Source organism: Schistocerca gregaria, chromosome 8 (assembly GCF_023897955.1).
Source record: "Schistocerca gregaria isolate iqSchGreg1 chromosome 8, iqSchGreg1.2, whole genome shotgun sequence".
Classification (NCBI taxonomy): domain Eukaryota; kingdom Metazoa; phylum Arthropoda; class Insecta; order Orthoptera; family Acrididae; genus Schistocerca; species Schistocerca gregaria.
Window position 1 is genome coordinate 435,391,040 of NC_064927.1, and position 14,592 is coordinate 435,405,631.

General features: G+C 37.9%; 1 protein-coding gene across 4 annotated transcripts in view; it reads right to left on the bottom strand.

Annotated features, from left to right (window-relative positions):
- Positions 1-14,592, bottom strand: part of LOC126285456 (uncharacterized) — a 133,955-nt gene that overhangs the window by 12,606 nt on the left and 106,757 nt on the right. For all 4 annotated transcript variants that reach the window (XM_049984857.1, XM_049984855.1, XM_049984856.1 and 1 more), the window contains exons 16-19: positions 13,170-13,588; positions 8,292-8,572; positions 4,953-5,088; positions 1,367-1,751 (exon numbers count right to left, since the gene is read on the bottom strand). In XM_049984857.1, the coding sequence (XP_049840814.1) occupies positions 1,367-1,751; positions 4,953-5,088; positions 8,292-8,572; positions 13,170-13,588 (1,221 nt within the window). The remainder of the gene's footprint in view (positions 1-1,366; positions 1,752-4,952; positions 5,089-8,291; positions 8,573-13,169; positions 13,589-14,592) is intronic.

The window sequence follows — 14,592 nt, forward strand, 5'->3', positions numbered from 1 at the left end:
ACACTCTGTCACCACACAAGAAGTTTTGGAAATTCAACCACGCACCATGTGGCCCAATCACAATGAGGTTTTTCACTTTGTTGCTGGATACTTCCGGAATAGAAACGTTGCACTGGATTATTTTAAATTTACGGATGAAGGCATTGATTGGCCTCCAAATTCACTTGATCTGCCTTCTTGTGACTACTTTTTGTGAAGAACGTTGAAAAACATTGTCTACTGGAACTACCCCACCACACTGGATGAGCTCGAATTGTCGATCCATGAGGTAACTGAATCCAGCTCGAATTGTCGATCCATGAGGTAACTGAACCCATTTTCACTGAGGCACTGCACAACGTGTATGTAAATTTGATTGTTCGCTTGCAAAATCTCTCTGCTGTGAATGGTGGATATTTGAACTGACTGATGTGACTGCAAAGACTGCTTGCAGAGGACAAGTTTGTTTATGCATGCTGATGTGAGCTGAGCTGTACAACATACAGCGGCATGCGTTAGCAGCTTCCTTAACTAATACTTTGAAACTTCTACATAAAATTCTCGCAGCTTTCACAAAATAAAGATTTGTTTGTCACATTGATCTGTCAATAGTTCTTTCATATTATTTCATTTTAAAATCTAGAAGTCCTTTGTCGTATCAGTAATTCTGAGGGAATGTTGTCTATTCCAGTTGCCTTGTTATGGCTTAGATCTTTCTATGTTCTGTCAAATTTGTCTTACAGTATGTATACACAGACACCACAAAATATAAGGTGCCCCTTAAATGTAGGATAGGGACGCTGATGGTCAACATCTGGCTAGGTTGGTAATCAGCTGAATAACTAAGTAAGTAAATTAAATTTGATGATCATTCCACAATGATACTGTCTTCTGTCTCCTGGGCTTCTACTAAAATTTATTCAGATTTGATTCAACTGACATTTTGTCATGGAACCACTGCCATTTATTCAAAATATTGACTGCTTCTCAGAAATGTTGACTCAACTACAAATACAGTAAAACCAATAAAGATCTGACTTGACTTCATTATGATCAGACATTGTATGGTTGTGGGCTCTCTGTCATATACCGCTGATAAAACCTTCTTAGGATTCCACTCCAGTGGCTGCATCATAATTCTGCGACATTTCAATGAGTGCCACTCTATCTTGAAAAGAATATGAGTGACACTCATTAAAACATTGTGGAATTTCAATGCAGCCACACAGATGGAAGCCCATGAAGATTTCTTCAACAGCTGATCTCTACATTTATGGAACAAACTTGCTTGTTGTCATTACACGAATGGTAACTTAATTTCATTGTGTTTTCTCTCCAGAACCGCAAGCATAAGGTTCAAGGTTTATATGTATATACACATACTTACTCTTCTTATGTTCTGGTGACGAAGTAAAGTCCTGCTTCTTTTCTAGACCAGGATCTTCAATATCTGACCCCTTAGGAGATGATACTGGCGAACCAGGAGGCAAGGGCTCTGACAAATCAAGCATCGACGTCTGCGACAATGCCCTAGCCAGCAATGCAGCTGCCCGCTTTGTCGGCTGAGATGTAGTAGCAGAAGCAGCATCTTGTTCTTCCTTTCCACTGCTACCTGGACTGCCAGTTCCACCTACATGTACTTCTTGCAACTGAGTTTCTGAATGGCTCCTCTTTAGTCCCACTGGAAGAGGCTTCCTCAATGGCTGACTAGTTTGTGATTCTATTATCTGCTGCTTCATTAGTGAATACTGTGTTGTCAGTACCTTTTCCACCTGCGTGTACACAGTCAATAGAGTTTATTATTAATGTCATGATTAACATATACTGTTATTTGTGAAAATTAAGAATTTTATCCATTTAATAGCAGAAGTAGAAAGTATAATACAGTATAATTCTCTCTCTCTCTCTCTCTCTCTCTCTCTCTCTCTCTCTCTCTCTCTCTCTCTCTCTCTCTCTCTATCTCTCTCTCTCTCTCTCCCTCACACACACACACACACACACACACACTTTATTCAGATGTGTACACAATTATTAATTCTACTTTTGTAATATTCTTTCAATAAAATTAACATTCTGAATTGCACTAATGGGTGAACACAATCTCGTTAAGTATCGTTTGCACAGCAAGAACAAAATGAAACAAGTGAACAAGCATCAGCAAATAGAATTTTCTCTCAGGTATAAACAGACAATGAGGGTGAATGAACAGCATTCCGTCACATTCTCTTTGTGATTTACAGGTGCTCACTTGGGTTCCACACTTTTCAGTCTTTCCTTACATCAACTAAGGCAGTTCACCTATTGTCTGATTCTGCTAAGTTGTGTACGAACACTGCTTCTGGAGAAGGGTGGAAAAAAAAAGGAAAAAAAATAGCTCTATTTCCTTAAGCCAGTAACACAGAACTTGCTTCATCACTAACAGTATGCTCACCCAAAAACAGTAGTCCTACTAGTTTTAAATGTTTTACAAGTAACTAGTATCACACCAGCTGAAATCTGTGAGATGATGATTTGATTGGTGTCGGGAGGAAAAATGCAATGTCCACAGTGTTCCCACATAGCTATGTAAATAGGTTTAGAATAAGTACCAATAACTGTTTATGCCAGGTCAATCATGTTTATTTTTGTTCCCTCTGATATAAACAAGACATTAGAAGTAACAGAAACAGCTTGTTAACTTGTTTGTTCATGTCATCCTGAGAAATCCATTTTAAAAGACCTGGTGACCTCCCTGATACTGTAATAGCTGGGCAACAATATGAAATGACTAAACTATAACATGTGGAAAACTACAATTGCCCAATGTCTCAAATATTTAAACCTTCACACAAGAGTAAATTCAACTCACCGGAGAATAGGCAAAACTGAATAGAATGCAGATTAGTGTGTCACTAGACCAGTGAGTATGATTTACCTATTTATCAACAATAACGACACTAGGAAGTAAAGCCCTACTCCATTCTGCTTTGTGTGTCAGTTAGCTACAACACAAGTATTTGAACAAAAGTAACTATACATGCCTACGCTACAACTCTAGTATTCTTCTGCTTCAAGTAGATATTACAATTATGCAAGATAGTAGGACATTTTGTGGTTGATGAGAATGAGAGTAATGACGACAGTGATGGCCAGTGTGGCAGGTACAGAGAATTTGTGATTAAAGAGAAAGGCTAAAATGATATATACAATACCAATTTGAACTGAACCAATTAGCAAAGATGCAAAGGCTTTTTACCAAATTTGTCATTTAAAAAATAAAAGGTCGGCTTATATTCAAAGATTAAATTATTCCAGTGGAGGCCAACATATTTATGTCATTTAACAGAGTATATAAGGGTTGTATTACATTTACAAATAAAGCTTTGACTATTAGGTCACATGCACATTTATTTTGAAGAACTTAGAAGGCAAAGGCATGGTTGAGCAAACAATACTAGTGTTCGAATATGCTCAAGATTTCCCGATACGCTGGTGCATACACTATGGTATCAACATTGCTCAAACAATCAAGTGACATCCGACACACACAGCGGTAGTGCAAGGGATATACGAGCAACTATGAACTAGCCACTACAACAGGCTCTTGCTCTGCTTGAAATGTGACAATTTTGTGAAACACAGGAGGAAACAGCATTAAATTCTGTCATCTTACAAACTCTTGTTGTACCTGTACAAGTTTGCAATGCAAGTTCTCATACATGTATGGATACCAAATACAAACATAGGAATCTTTTTTTATCAAGTTCTCTTCCAAAAAATAATATTTTTGTATCACTGAAATACATCCTATAATGAATGACATTATACACAGACATATGAAGACTGCTTTTAAAGCTTAAAATAATGATTTACAAAATTTTGAAAATCACGAATAATAAAATCCCAAGTATACTCGTGCACTAGACTTTTACTACAATATTCTGAAACTTGAAGTCATTTTTTTAGTTTCTGTGTAGCTGTGAAGTCTAGCCATGTATTTCGCTACTGTTTCCTGTAAACAGCACAACGGATGTATTTATCTCATACCACTAGCGAGCACAGTCATTCTCAGTTCCTCATCCATGTGCAAATAATGTCTACTACGCTCACATTCTTTGGGTTAGCATGCACTTGGTGCCAAGTCTGACACTCTGCAACCTTTATTATCCTACACACCTTTTTTCTGTGGCAGGAGCACTGTCGAATCGCACCAGCATTTTTCCAGTACGTAACAAGTGGGCATGCGAGTAAGTAGGTGTATGGAGCTAAAGGTGTTGGTTGGATCATAAAGATGGGGGATCAGTGGCACTAAAAGTTAAAGATGGTGTTGAGAGGAAGAATTGTACTAAGAAGTCTAGCAGCTATTAATGAAAAATTATATGTAGGCCTATGAAAGTTCAGCAGAATGAATGAGTGTCAGCCTTTCTAGTGCAAATGTAACTGAAGTTACTGATTACTATTTACGAGACTTAAGGAACTTTAGGAAACTGCACTAAAAAGCTGAAACTAGTACCGATAAAAGAATAAAGATGAGTTAAGTGATGACTTCTCTGCAATGATAAATTACAAGTGTGTGCGCATGGAAGGTGGGATTAGTAAGATCCGTTGTTGGGAAACTATACAAGCTCATATACATCATGTCATCTATTATAACAGATCCTGATCATGTCTAATCACCAATGGGTGGCCATTCATCACACACACACACATCACAAACAGTACATCGACCGTTTATTTCTGTGTCTGACACAATATGTACTACGTCACCACCTTAAAAGTCTGATCGTCAAACAACTAAATAAACGACAATATATCTAAAATTCCAAAGGGAGACCTTACATGGTTTAAGCAACAAACCAAAGTGTGACATTTTCTTATGCTAAATGGTACCTAAAACTTCTGATATTTGTGCATCATTAATATTTGCTCTTCAGTATGGATAATGCAAGATTTTAAAATAATATCTAGCGACAATCGTATATAGAACAACTCACCCATTCTTCGATTTCTTTGTCTGGTGGAAGTGCAGCTATGGCTTCAGGTTTGTGGTTCTTATCATGAACTTTTGCCGAATGCTTCTGAAGATGACTGCGACTGCAAGACATCAGTCGACAATGTGTGCATACCCATCTGTGAACGCAATTACAGGACACTCAACCAAATATATTCACATCAACCAAATATGTTCACATGCTCCCAAATCTACACAGATACGACAAAGGTCTTACAAGGTACTTTCAGAATTAACTGGAGTTAACCAAAAAAATTAAGAGTAATTATCAATAGACAAGTTCTATGATTCCTTTTTAACACCTGGGGACAGTTGACGAATCTTTGCCAGATATTTACAGGCCTGATATACGAGGGAAGATCAGAAAGTAATTTACAATATTTTGTTTTAATAAAATGGTTAACAGGTAACAAAACAAAAAGAATCACAAATGAACTTACATCTTTTAGCTACTTTTCTACAAAGTCACCCGACTTCCTGTGGGGTTGGAGTTCTTACCAGGTGCCCGCAGTGTGGCCAATCACTAACATTCACATAGCCCTCTTGTAAGGATGCACACCAACTGGAAACACTGCTACAATCCACTACAGCTGTCCCCATACACGCCACACATGTGCCTGTTAATTTCACAGTGTTTATGTCCTTTTGGCCCATAAATATCAAACTACACTTCACTGCTCTTAATAAGTTGACAGCACTAACACGTGCGGCAAGTTTGTTTTGTAGTTCAGGCTTCTCTTGCTAGAGCTGCACATGAAAACAAAACACCCACTGTTGCACAAATTTGAGCGTCGTGACATTACAAAATTCCAGCTGCGATACCAGGAGAGAAAAAAATTACTCTGCATTACTTTCCAATCCTCCCTCATATACAGGGTGTTATAAAAGGTACAGCCAAACTTTCAGGAAACATACCTCACACACAAAGAAAGAAAATATGTTATATGGACATGTGTCCGGAAATGCTTACTTTCCATGTTAGTGCTCATTTTATTACTTCTCTTCAAATCAAATTAATCATGGAATGGAAACACACAGCAACAGAATGTACCAGCGTGACTTCAAACACTTCGTTACAGGAAATGTTCAAAATGTCCTCCGTTAGCGAGGATACATGCATCCACCCTCCGTCGCATGGAATCCCTGATGCGCTGATGCAGCCCTGGAGGATGGCGTATTGTATCACAGCTGTCCACACTACGAGCACAAAGAGTCTCATACATTTGGTACCGGGGTTGCATAGACAAGAGCTTTCAAATGCCCCCATAAATGAAAGTCAAGAGGGTTGGGGTCAGGAGAGCGTGGAGGCCATGGAATTGGTCTGCCTCTACCAATCCATCGGTCACCAAATCTGTTGTTGAGAAGCTTACGAACACTTCGACTGAAATGTGCAGGAGCCCCATCATTCATGATCCACATGTTGTGTCGTACTTGTAAAGGCACATGTTGTAGCAGCACTGGTAGAGTATCCCATATGGAATCATGATAACGTGCTCCATTGAGCGTAGGTGGAAGAACATGGGGCCCAATCAAGACATCACCAACAATGCCTGCCCAAACGTTCACAGAAAATCTGTGTTGATGACGTGATTGCACAATTGCGTGCGGATTCTCGTCAGCACACACATGTTGATTGTGAAAATTTACAATTTGATCACGTTGGAATGAAGTCTCATCCATAAAGCAAACATTTGCACTGAAATGACGATTGACACATTGTTGGATGAACCATTCGCAGAAGTGTACCCGTGGAGGCCAATCAGCTGCTGATAGTGCCTGCACACGCTGTACATGGTACGGAAACTACTCTGACGCTGACATTAGGATTTTCGTCAACTGCACGAAGAATTGCCTTGTCCATTGCAGGTATCCTCGTCGTTCTAGGTCTTCCCCAGTTGCGAGTCATAGGCTGGAATGTTCCGTGCTCCCTAAGATGCCGATCAATTGCTTCGAACGTCTTCGTGTCGGGACACCTTCGTTCTGGAAATCTGTCTCGATACAAATGTACCGCGCCACGGCTATTGCCCCATGCTAATCCAACCATCAAATGGCAAACTCCACATTTGTAAACATTGATGCTAGTACTGTAGAGCAATGAGTCGCATGTCAACGCAAGCACCGAAGTCGTCATTACCTTCCTTCAATTGGGCCAACTGGTGGAGAAGTGAGGAAGTACAGTACATACTGACAAAACTAAAATGGGCTCTAACATGGAAATTAAGCATTTCCGGACACATGTCCACATAACATCTTTTCTCTATTTGTGTGTGAGGAATGTTTCCTGAAAGTTTGGCAGTACCTTTTTGTAACACCCTGTATACTTGGTAAATATCTGCTTAGAGTAGTTTAACGTGATGCGAAGCTCAATTTATAGTATAATCGCACATACAAGTAACTGGCTTCAGTTTGACTTGTTACACGAGAATTCTGTATTCTTATCACTGAACTGCTTTGTGGAACTATTGAAATTTTGGTTTTCTCAGACGACTGCTTCACTCTGTCCAACATGGTTTTGGTCCTAATTCAAATATCATTTCTGTATTTTGCCAACAGTTTTGTAATTATGTACTTACAGTAGTACACCAAGTAATCATCTATCAGCCACAGTCACTGTATTTTCCTTAAATTGGAGAACAATGAAGGCTGATGGTCTTCATGTCAATTGTCATGTTGATGAGAGAGAGAGAGAGAGAGAGAGAGAGAGAGAGAGAGAGAGAGAGAGATGAAGACTATATTATAATCATTTGAAAGCTGTACGTAAATCCATTATTGTTACACTATGCAATATACAATATTTTTAACTTTTTCCTAAATGTCATTCTCATCTCTTTTGTATCCTATTTTAATATCTGCCATGCCTTTCTTTCCTAATTTTCTGAACCACGTTTCTTTCCTGTTCGTTAATCCAAATCTTCAATCACTTCATTCATCTCTCCCCATTTACCACTTTGTTAACTTCAGAGGTGGCATTTCTGTTGCTTACCCCACCTGAATTCTCTCTCTCATCTCCTTTTTTGACAGGTAAGCTTGAAAACCTTTTCTATTGGTTTCTATCCTGTTATCAACCCTACCACAGTTGATAACCCTGGTGTTTAGCGCTTAACATTTCTCTTAACCGAGCATGTAGCTATACTATACTACTTAAATCTTACTACAGTAGCTGTGAAATAAGTAATATTAGAAGTGTCCTCATTGTTTAAAAAATAGAAAATGTACAATATTAGAACCTACATCAAGCATTAATTTTACAGTATTTATGATTTTCATTTGCAAAAACAATGGCATTTCCACAACTGGAAAAGAACAATACATAAGTACTCACTTGGAATAATTCAGCTCTCTGTATAAGTGATCTCTCATATCACCCCGGAACTTCGTTTTGTATCTTTCACACAATGTACAAACATATAAGTTGCCTGCAGCTGGTTTGCCATAGGGGCCAAATGCTCCCACTAGCTCTCTATCATCTTCAGACTGCTTATTTGCGGCTTCCTCCTGCATATCCTGTTTTATTTCAGATTTTATTTCCTTCTTAATTTGACTGCTTCCAGATGTGGGTGTACGTTGGAGGGCACTGTCTGCATTTTCCTTCTTTACTTGCAACTGAAAATAATTTCACTATAATGAGCATTTTCAAACCATTTAAGCCAAAGAATATTTCAAATTACACCTGTTAAGTAAAATGCAGGAGAGTTTCAGTTTACCAGAAAGGCTTTACAAACAGTGAGTGAATTGTATCAGACATACTCTGTTGTCACAGTCACTAATCACACCCTGCAGGGAACACACGGAAAATATGATAATGGGGTATGAGAGCAACAACAAAGTCATAATAAATGGTAAATCAACTGCTTCTCAACAGATTAGATTTATTTAGTTGCTGAAAATGTGAAGTTCATGTTATGACAAAAAAATTAGAAGTGGGATGTGATTATGTATATGTCTTAAAAATTGCAGCTCAGAGTCATGAACTATGTGAATGTCACATCTACTGAATGCTTGTATTCCCATTATAAAAATCTGTACTCTGTATAGGTGATGTTCACACATCAGTGCTCTGTCTATTACCGAATGTCGCCCCTCTAAATGCCCAATCAAATCCTCACTAAAGACCTCATTTTTATTGATTTGATCTTACACTATCTCTATTGTAGCCAGCTATTTATTTCTGATAGGTTTGACCAACAGATCAAAAAGAAGCAAGTAACAATTACAGTATAGTTACCTGCTCCTTCAGATTATAGAAGATCAAAGCAACTGTTCATTAGTAAAAAATCACAAAATTTCATCCTCAACTGCATAAAAAGTATTAGTGCTCATTGAAAAATAAATGCACACTCATGTATTTGTATGTACATATATACATACTTAATGTGGAAAAAGACGGCAGTAGCTCTGAAGTTAACTAAGAATATGTGATATTAAGTATTATTGTGCAACACATAGCAATCAGCAAATAGCAAGTGATTGCCATTTTTCATTTTTGTTTATTCTGTATTGGAAGTTCATTAATTGTAGCAAATCATTCAAATAGCACTATGCTTTCTGTACAAATTACAGTTTCTAAACTGGAACATAAATTGTTTGAGAAGAGACAGAGTTAACTTTTCCATACAAAGCTGCAATAGACAGACACAAACTAAAGGTGATAAAGAAAAGCAGCTTTCAGTAAAAGATTTCAAAATGTAGGATGGAACTACACTGTTTGAAGCCCATACTAGAAAAATCACCCACAAAATTGAAGTATGACATGACAAGTATGAAATGCTGGTTATCCTGGCAGTGATTTTCCACTGTCCAGAACTATTTACTACTGTAAACACAATAAGGACTACACATCTTGTTACGTAACATTATTCAGGGCTCAAACATGCCACAAAATTCTCTGCTAGGTAATATTTGCACAAAACAATGATAGAGGGCTCTATCAGCATGATACAGCCGCCAGTTAGCTACGGCATTCAGGTCAGATCTTATTCAACAGGTTAAGCAGATGTACACAAATATTTGGTTTTATCCACTTATGATTTGTGTGTTGAGTACATAGGCTGTGGAGGGGATGGGGTGGTTTTTTTAGGTTACAGGGTCTCGGGAAAGTGCAGAAAGGGTTTCAGTTTCAAAACTTGCAGGACAAACACAGGAAGAGGTTAGCCATAGCAACAATCAATACTATAGTTGCAAACTGCCGTAGCTTTGGTGGGAAATAAGCAGTGCTCCAAGCGCTAATAGAAAGCACTAAATCTCCTGTCGTTATAGGTTTGAAAGCTGGCTAAAACCAAAAATAAGTTCAGTAGAATTTTTTACGAAGAACCTAACGGTGTTCAGAATGGATAGATTTAACACAGTTGGTAGTGGAGTGTTTATTGTTGTCACAAGTGATTTACATTGTAGTGAAATGGAAGCAGATAGTTCCTTTGAGTTAGTATGGGAAGAGCTTACACCTGACAACCGGAACAAAAACACCCCGAACTCAAATGGTACAGGTGCTGAACAGTTGGAAGAAAACATGACACTAATTTCAAGCAGGTACCCCACTCATACAATTATAGTTGGTGGTGACTTCAATCTACCCTCGAAATGTCTGTGAAAGTACATGTTTAAAATCAAAGGTAGGCATAAAATGCCATCTGAAATTGTACTGAAAGTTTACTCAGAAAATTGACCTCTTAGCAACAAATAAGGAGCATCATGACAGATCAGTAATTATTATAGCTGAGTACCGTAACATCCAAACCTACCCAAAATTAATGATAAATAAATATTTTTTAGAAAAATCAGATAATAATTCACTTGACACCTTCCTAAGACAATGTCTCCTCTTTTTTCAATCTGACTGTGTACACACAGAGCAGATGTGGATTAAATTCAAAGAAATATTAATTATGGCAATTGAAGGATTATATCAAATAAATTAGTTTAAGATAGTACTGATCCCCCATACACAAAATATTTCAGAGCACTATTGCAGAAGCAACGAAAAAAGTAGGCCAAATTTAAAAGAACACAAAATCATCAAGATTGACAAAGTTTTATAGAAGCTCGAAATTAAGCACAAACTTCAATGGGATATGCTTTTAATAACTTCTACAACAAAACTCACTCTCAAAATCTGGCAGAAAACCCAAAGAGATTCTGGTTATATCTGAAGTATACCGGCAGCAAGATGCAATAAATACCTTCGTTGCATGATAATAACGGTGATGCTATCTGTTAACTGATGACAGTGCCACAAAAGATGAGTTATTAACCACAGTCTTCCAAAATTCGTACACGAAAGATGACGAAATAAATATTCCAGAAGTTGAATCAAGAACAACTGCCAACATGAGTAACTTAAAAGCAGACATCCTCAGTATAGTAACGCAGCTTAAAAGCACTTAATGAAGGCAAGAATTCTAGTCCAGATTGTATACCAGTCAGGTTCCTTTCAGAGCATGCCGATACAATGGCTTTGTACTTAGCAATCGCATACAACTGCTCATTTGTTGAAAGATATGTACCCAAAGACTGGAAAGTTGCACATGTCACACCCTCACAAGCAACTTATAATCAAATTGCATGTCTATGGAGTGTCGTCTCAGTTCTGCATGGATTCATAATTTCCTGTCAAAAAGCTCACAGTTTGTAATAATTGATGGAAAATTATTGAGCAAAACAGTAGCAGCACCTGGCATTCCTCAAGGGAGTTTTATAGGCCTTCTGCTGTTCCTGATCTACACAAATGATTTAGGAGACAATCTGAGCCGCCCTCTTTGATTGTTTGCAGATGATGCTGTCATCTGCTGTCTTCTAAAGTCATCAGATGATCAAAATGTGCTGCAAAATGATTTAGACAAGATACCTGTAAGGTGCAAATAGTTGCAAGGTGCAAATAGTTGCAAGTGACTAGTGCGAAGTCATCCACACAAGTACTAGAACAAATTCACTAAATTCTGGTTACACGCTAAAGCACACAAATTTAAAGGCTGTGAACTTAACTAAATACTTAGGATCTACAACTACAAATAACTTAAATGGGAACGATCACACAGGTAATGTTGTGGGGAAAGCAAATCCATGACTGCAATTTATTGGCAAACATTTAGAAAATATAACAGGTGTACTAAAGAGACTGCTTACACTTAACTTTACCATCCTCTGCTGCAGTACTGCTGTGCGGTGTGAGATCTGTATCAGATAGGATTGTCACCAAAAAAGTTCAAAAAAGGGGCAGCTCATTTTGTATTATAGCAAAATAGGGGAGAGAGTGCCATATTTATGATACATGAATTGATGTGTCAGCCTATAAAACAAAGGTGTTTTCACTGTGGCAGGACTTTCTCATGAAATTTCAATAGCCAGCTTTCTCCTCAGTGTATGAAAATATTTGTTGGTGCCCATCTACTTAAGAAGAAATGATCATCATAATACAACAAGAGAAATCAGAGCTCACACGGAAAGATTTAAGTGTTCTTTTTTCCTATGCACTGTTTGAGAGTGGAACAGTAAAGAAGTAGCTTGAAGGTGGTTCTATTACTCTTCTGTCAGGCACTTAATTGCTAATTGCACAGTTATCATGTAGATGTAGATGTAGATGTATACGTGCATTTGGGTTCTTCCTCCTTGCACCTCCACCTCTGTGCAGATGGAGATTTGTTCTAATCCCTGCTTATCTCAGTTTATCGATATTCTCATTTTCATTTCTCTCAAACATTTCACAACTTCTTTTATTGTTTTCTCTGGTTTCTGTGTCTTTCACTTTGTGTTTTCCTAGTATTGCCTGTTTTGTTGTGCTTCCATTTTTAGTGTGGCCTTTCATATACAAGTTAACGGTCTTCTCCATAACTTGAAATTTATAGAGTTTCCAATCTCAACCATTGATGTTTCATTGCTCATTTACCTTCTGTCTTGACTTCCCATGTCTTCTGAACTATGCATTTCCTAACACTCATGTTTCTTCTTACCGGTTATCTATAGTTCTATAAGAGAATGACTGTCTCAACTTTCTTGTATGTTTAAATTAACTGACACATGTTAAGTAAATATTAAGATGCAAAACAGTTGAAGGATAAATGTCAAAATTTTATCATTCACCAATGAAATAAATATGTATATCCTCTGCACTTACTTTCCTCCTGTTATATTTACACAAATTTCTTAGTTTCCTTATTTTTATGTATATAAGCTTAAGTAACACAATTCAGACATTGAAATAACATACCGTCACTTTTCTGGCAGTGTCGGTAATTTCTGTAATATTTTCTTTAATTTGGGATTCTTCTTCTATGAGTATTCCCCGGATATGTCGGACACCTGCCGAGTTGCGACTCCACAACGGTCTAGTATCAAAAGTTGGTTCCGTGGAAACAGCAGGAGCCATGACACCACCACCCCCCATTTCAACACGTCGGTAGACATCCATAATGTATGGTCTTTCACCAGGATGCCGTGACACAAAATGTGGCTCGAAGTTAGTTTTGGAAGAAGTACGGAATGCACAAAGACTGCACTTGTACTGACTCTTTATGCCATGTGCTGCCAATACATGGTCCAGGACATCTACTCTTGACTGGCACTGGGCATCACAAAGACCACACACCCATAGTGCATGTGGTGGTGAGAACAGTGCATCAGCTGTACCTGGAAAAAATGAAGACGATACACATATTAGTATTTAAAAAATAATTTATAATTAAAAAACAAATAAGAACAATCGGTATATGAAAGGGCAGACTAATGATGACACTTTAATGGCATTCCAAAAAAATTACAAAGAGGAGGAGAAAGTGCTTTTTAACAATGACAGAAAAAATTTTGGTTCTGTTCTGTCAAGTGTTTGATTTTGCCTAACAGTTTTTCTTACATCCCACAATGTAGTACTGTTTCTCTTTGTTACTATTATCTAATGCTTTGCTTTACTCAGTGTCCACCCTTTCCCTTCTCCTCTTTTCTGTGTTGTATCTGTCACTTTCCCAAGTGCACACGCTCTGCTAACAAATCCATCCCATTCCTGCATGTTCCCAAGTAGCATTACACCTTCACCCTTCCCAACCCCGCCATCCCCCCCCCCCCCTTCCCAACCCTATACCTAGTCACTATCCCCACCACTTACACCAGATTGCTAATACTGTCAAATGCAGTTGCTGTCTGCAGTCCAGTCGCAGCGAGCAAACACAGTGGTCATATTTGTACGAGTTGTGTACATCTCAGAAAAAGGACTTTTGATTAAAAGCTTGAATGTGTAGCACTCTTTTCATTGTGCCTTCCTGCGACTTAACATATTTCAGTTATGTAGTTAAACAGCATTCACTTGGAACATGTTTTGAAAGTTTAGTGAATCATATTTTTTTAACTTAGTACTTTAGTCTTATTTTGTCCCACAACAATGCACTGACCACCAATATAAACTTGACATTCACAAAATTTAGTCTCAGGACTAACACTGAATGCAGACAACCTACCAGTAAATGTAGAAAGCATTTTGTAACCGCTTTAACATGCACAATAAATCAGCAAAAAGTCATTCTCAGTCCACAAAAGTGGTACTGAAAATGATACACAAAAAGGGTTTTTCAAACACTTTCACTAGCAAAATAGGAGACATGGTCACCTGTTAAGTTTCTTTTGTCTCCTTAAACACTGAG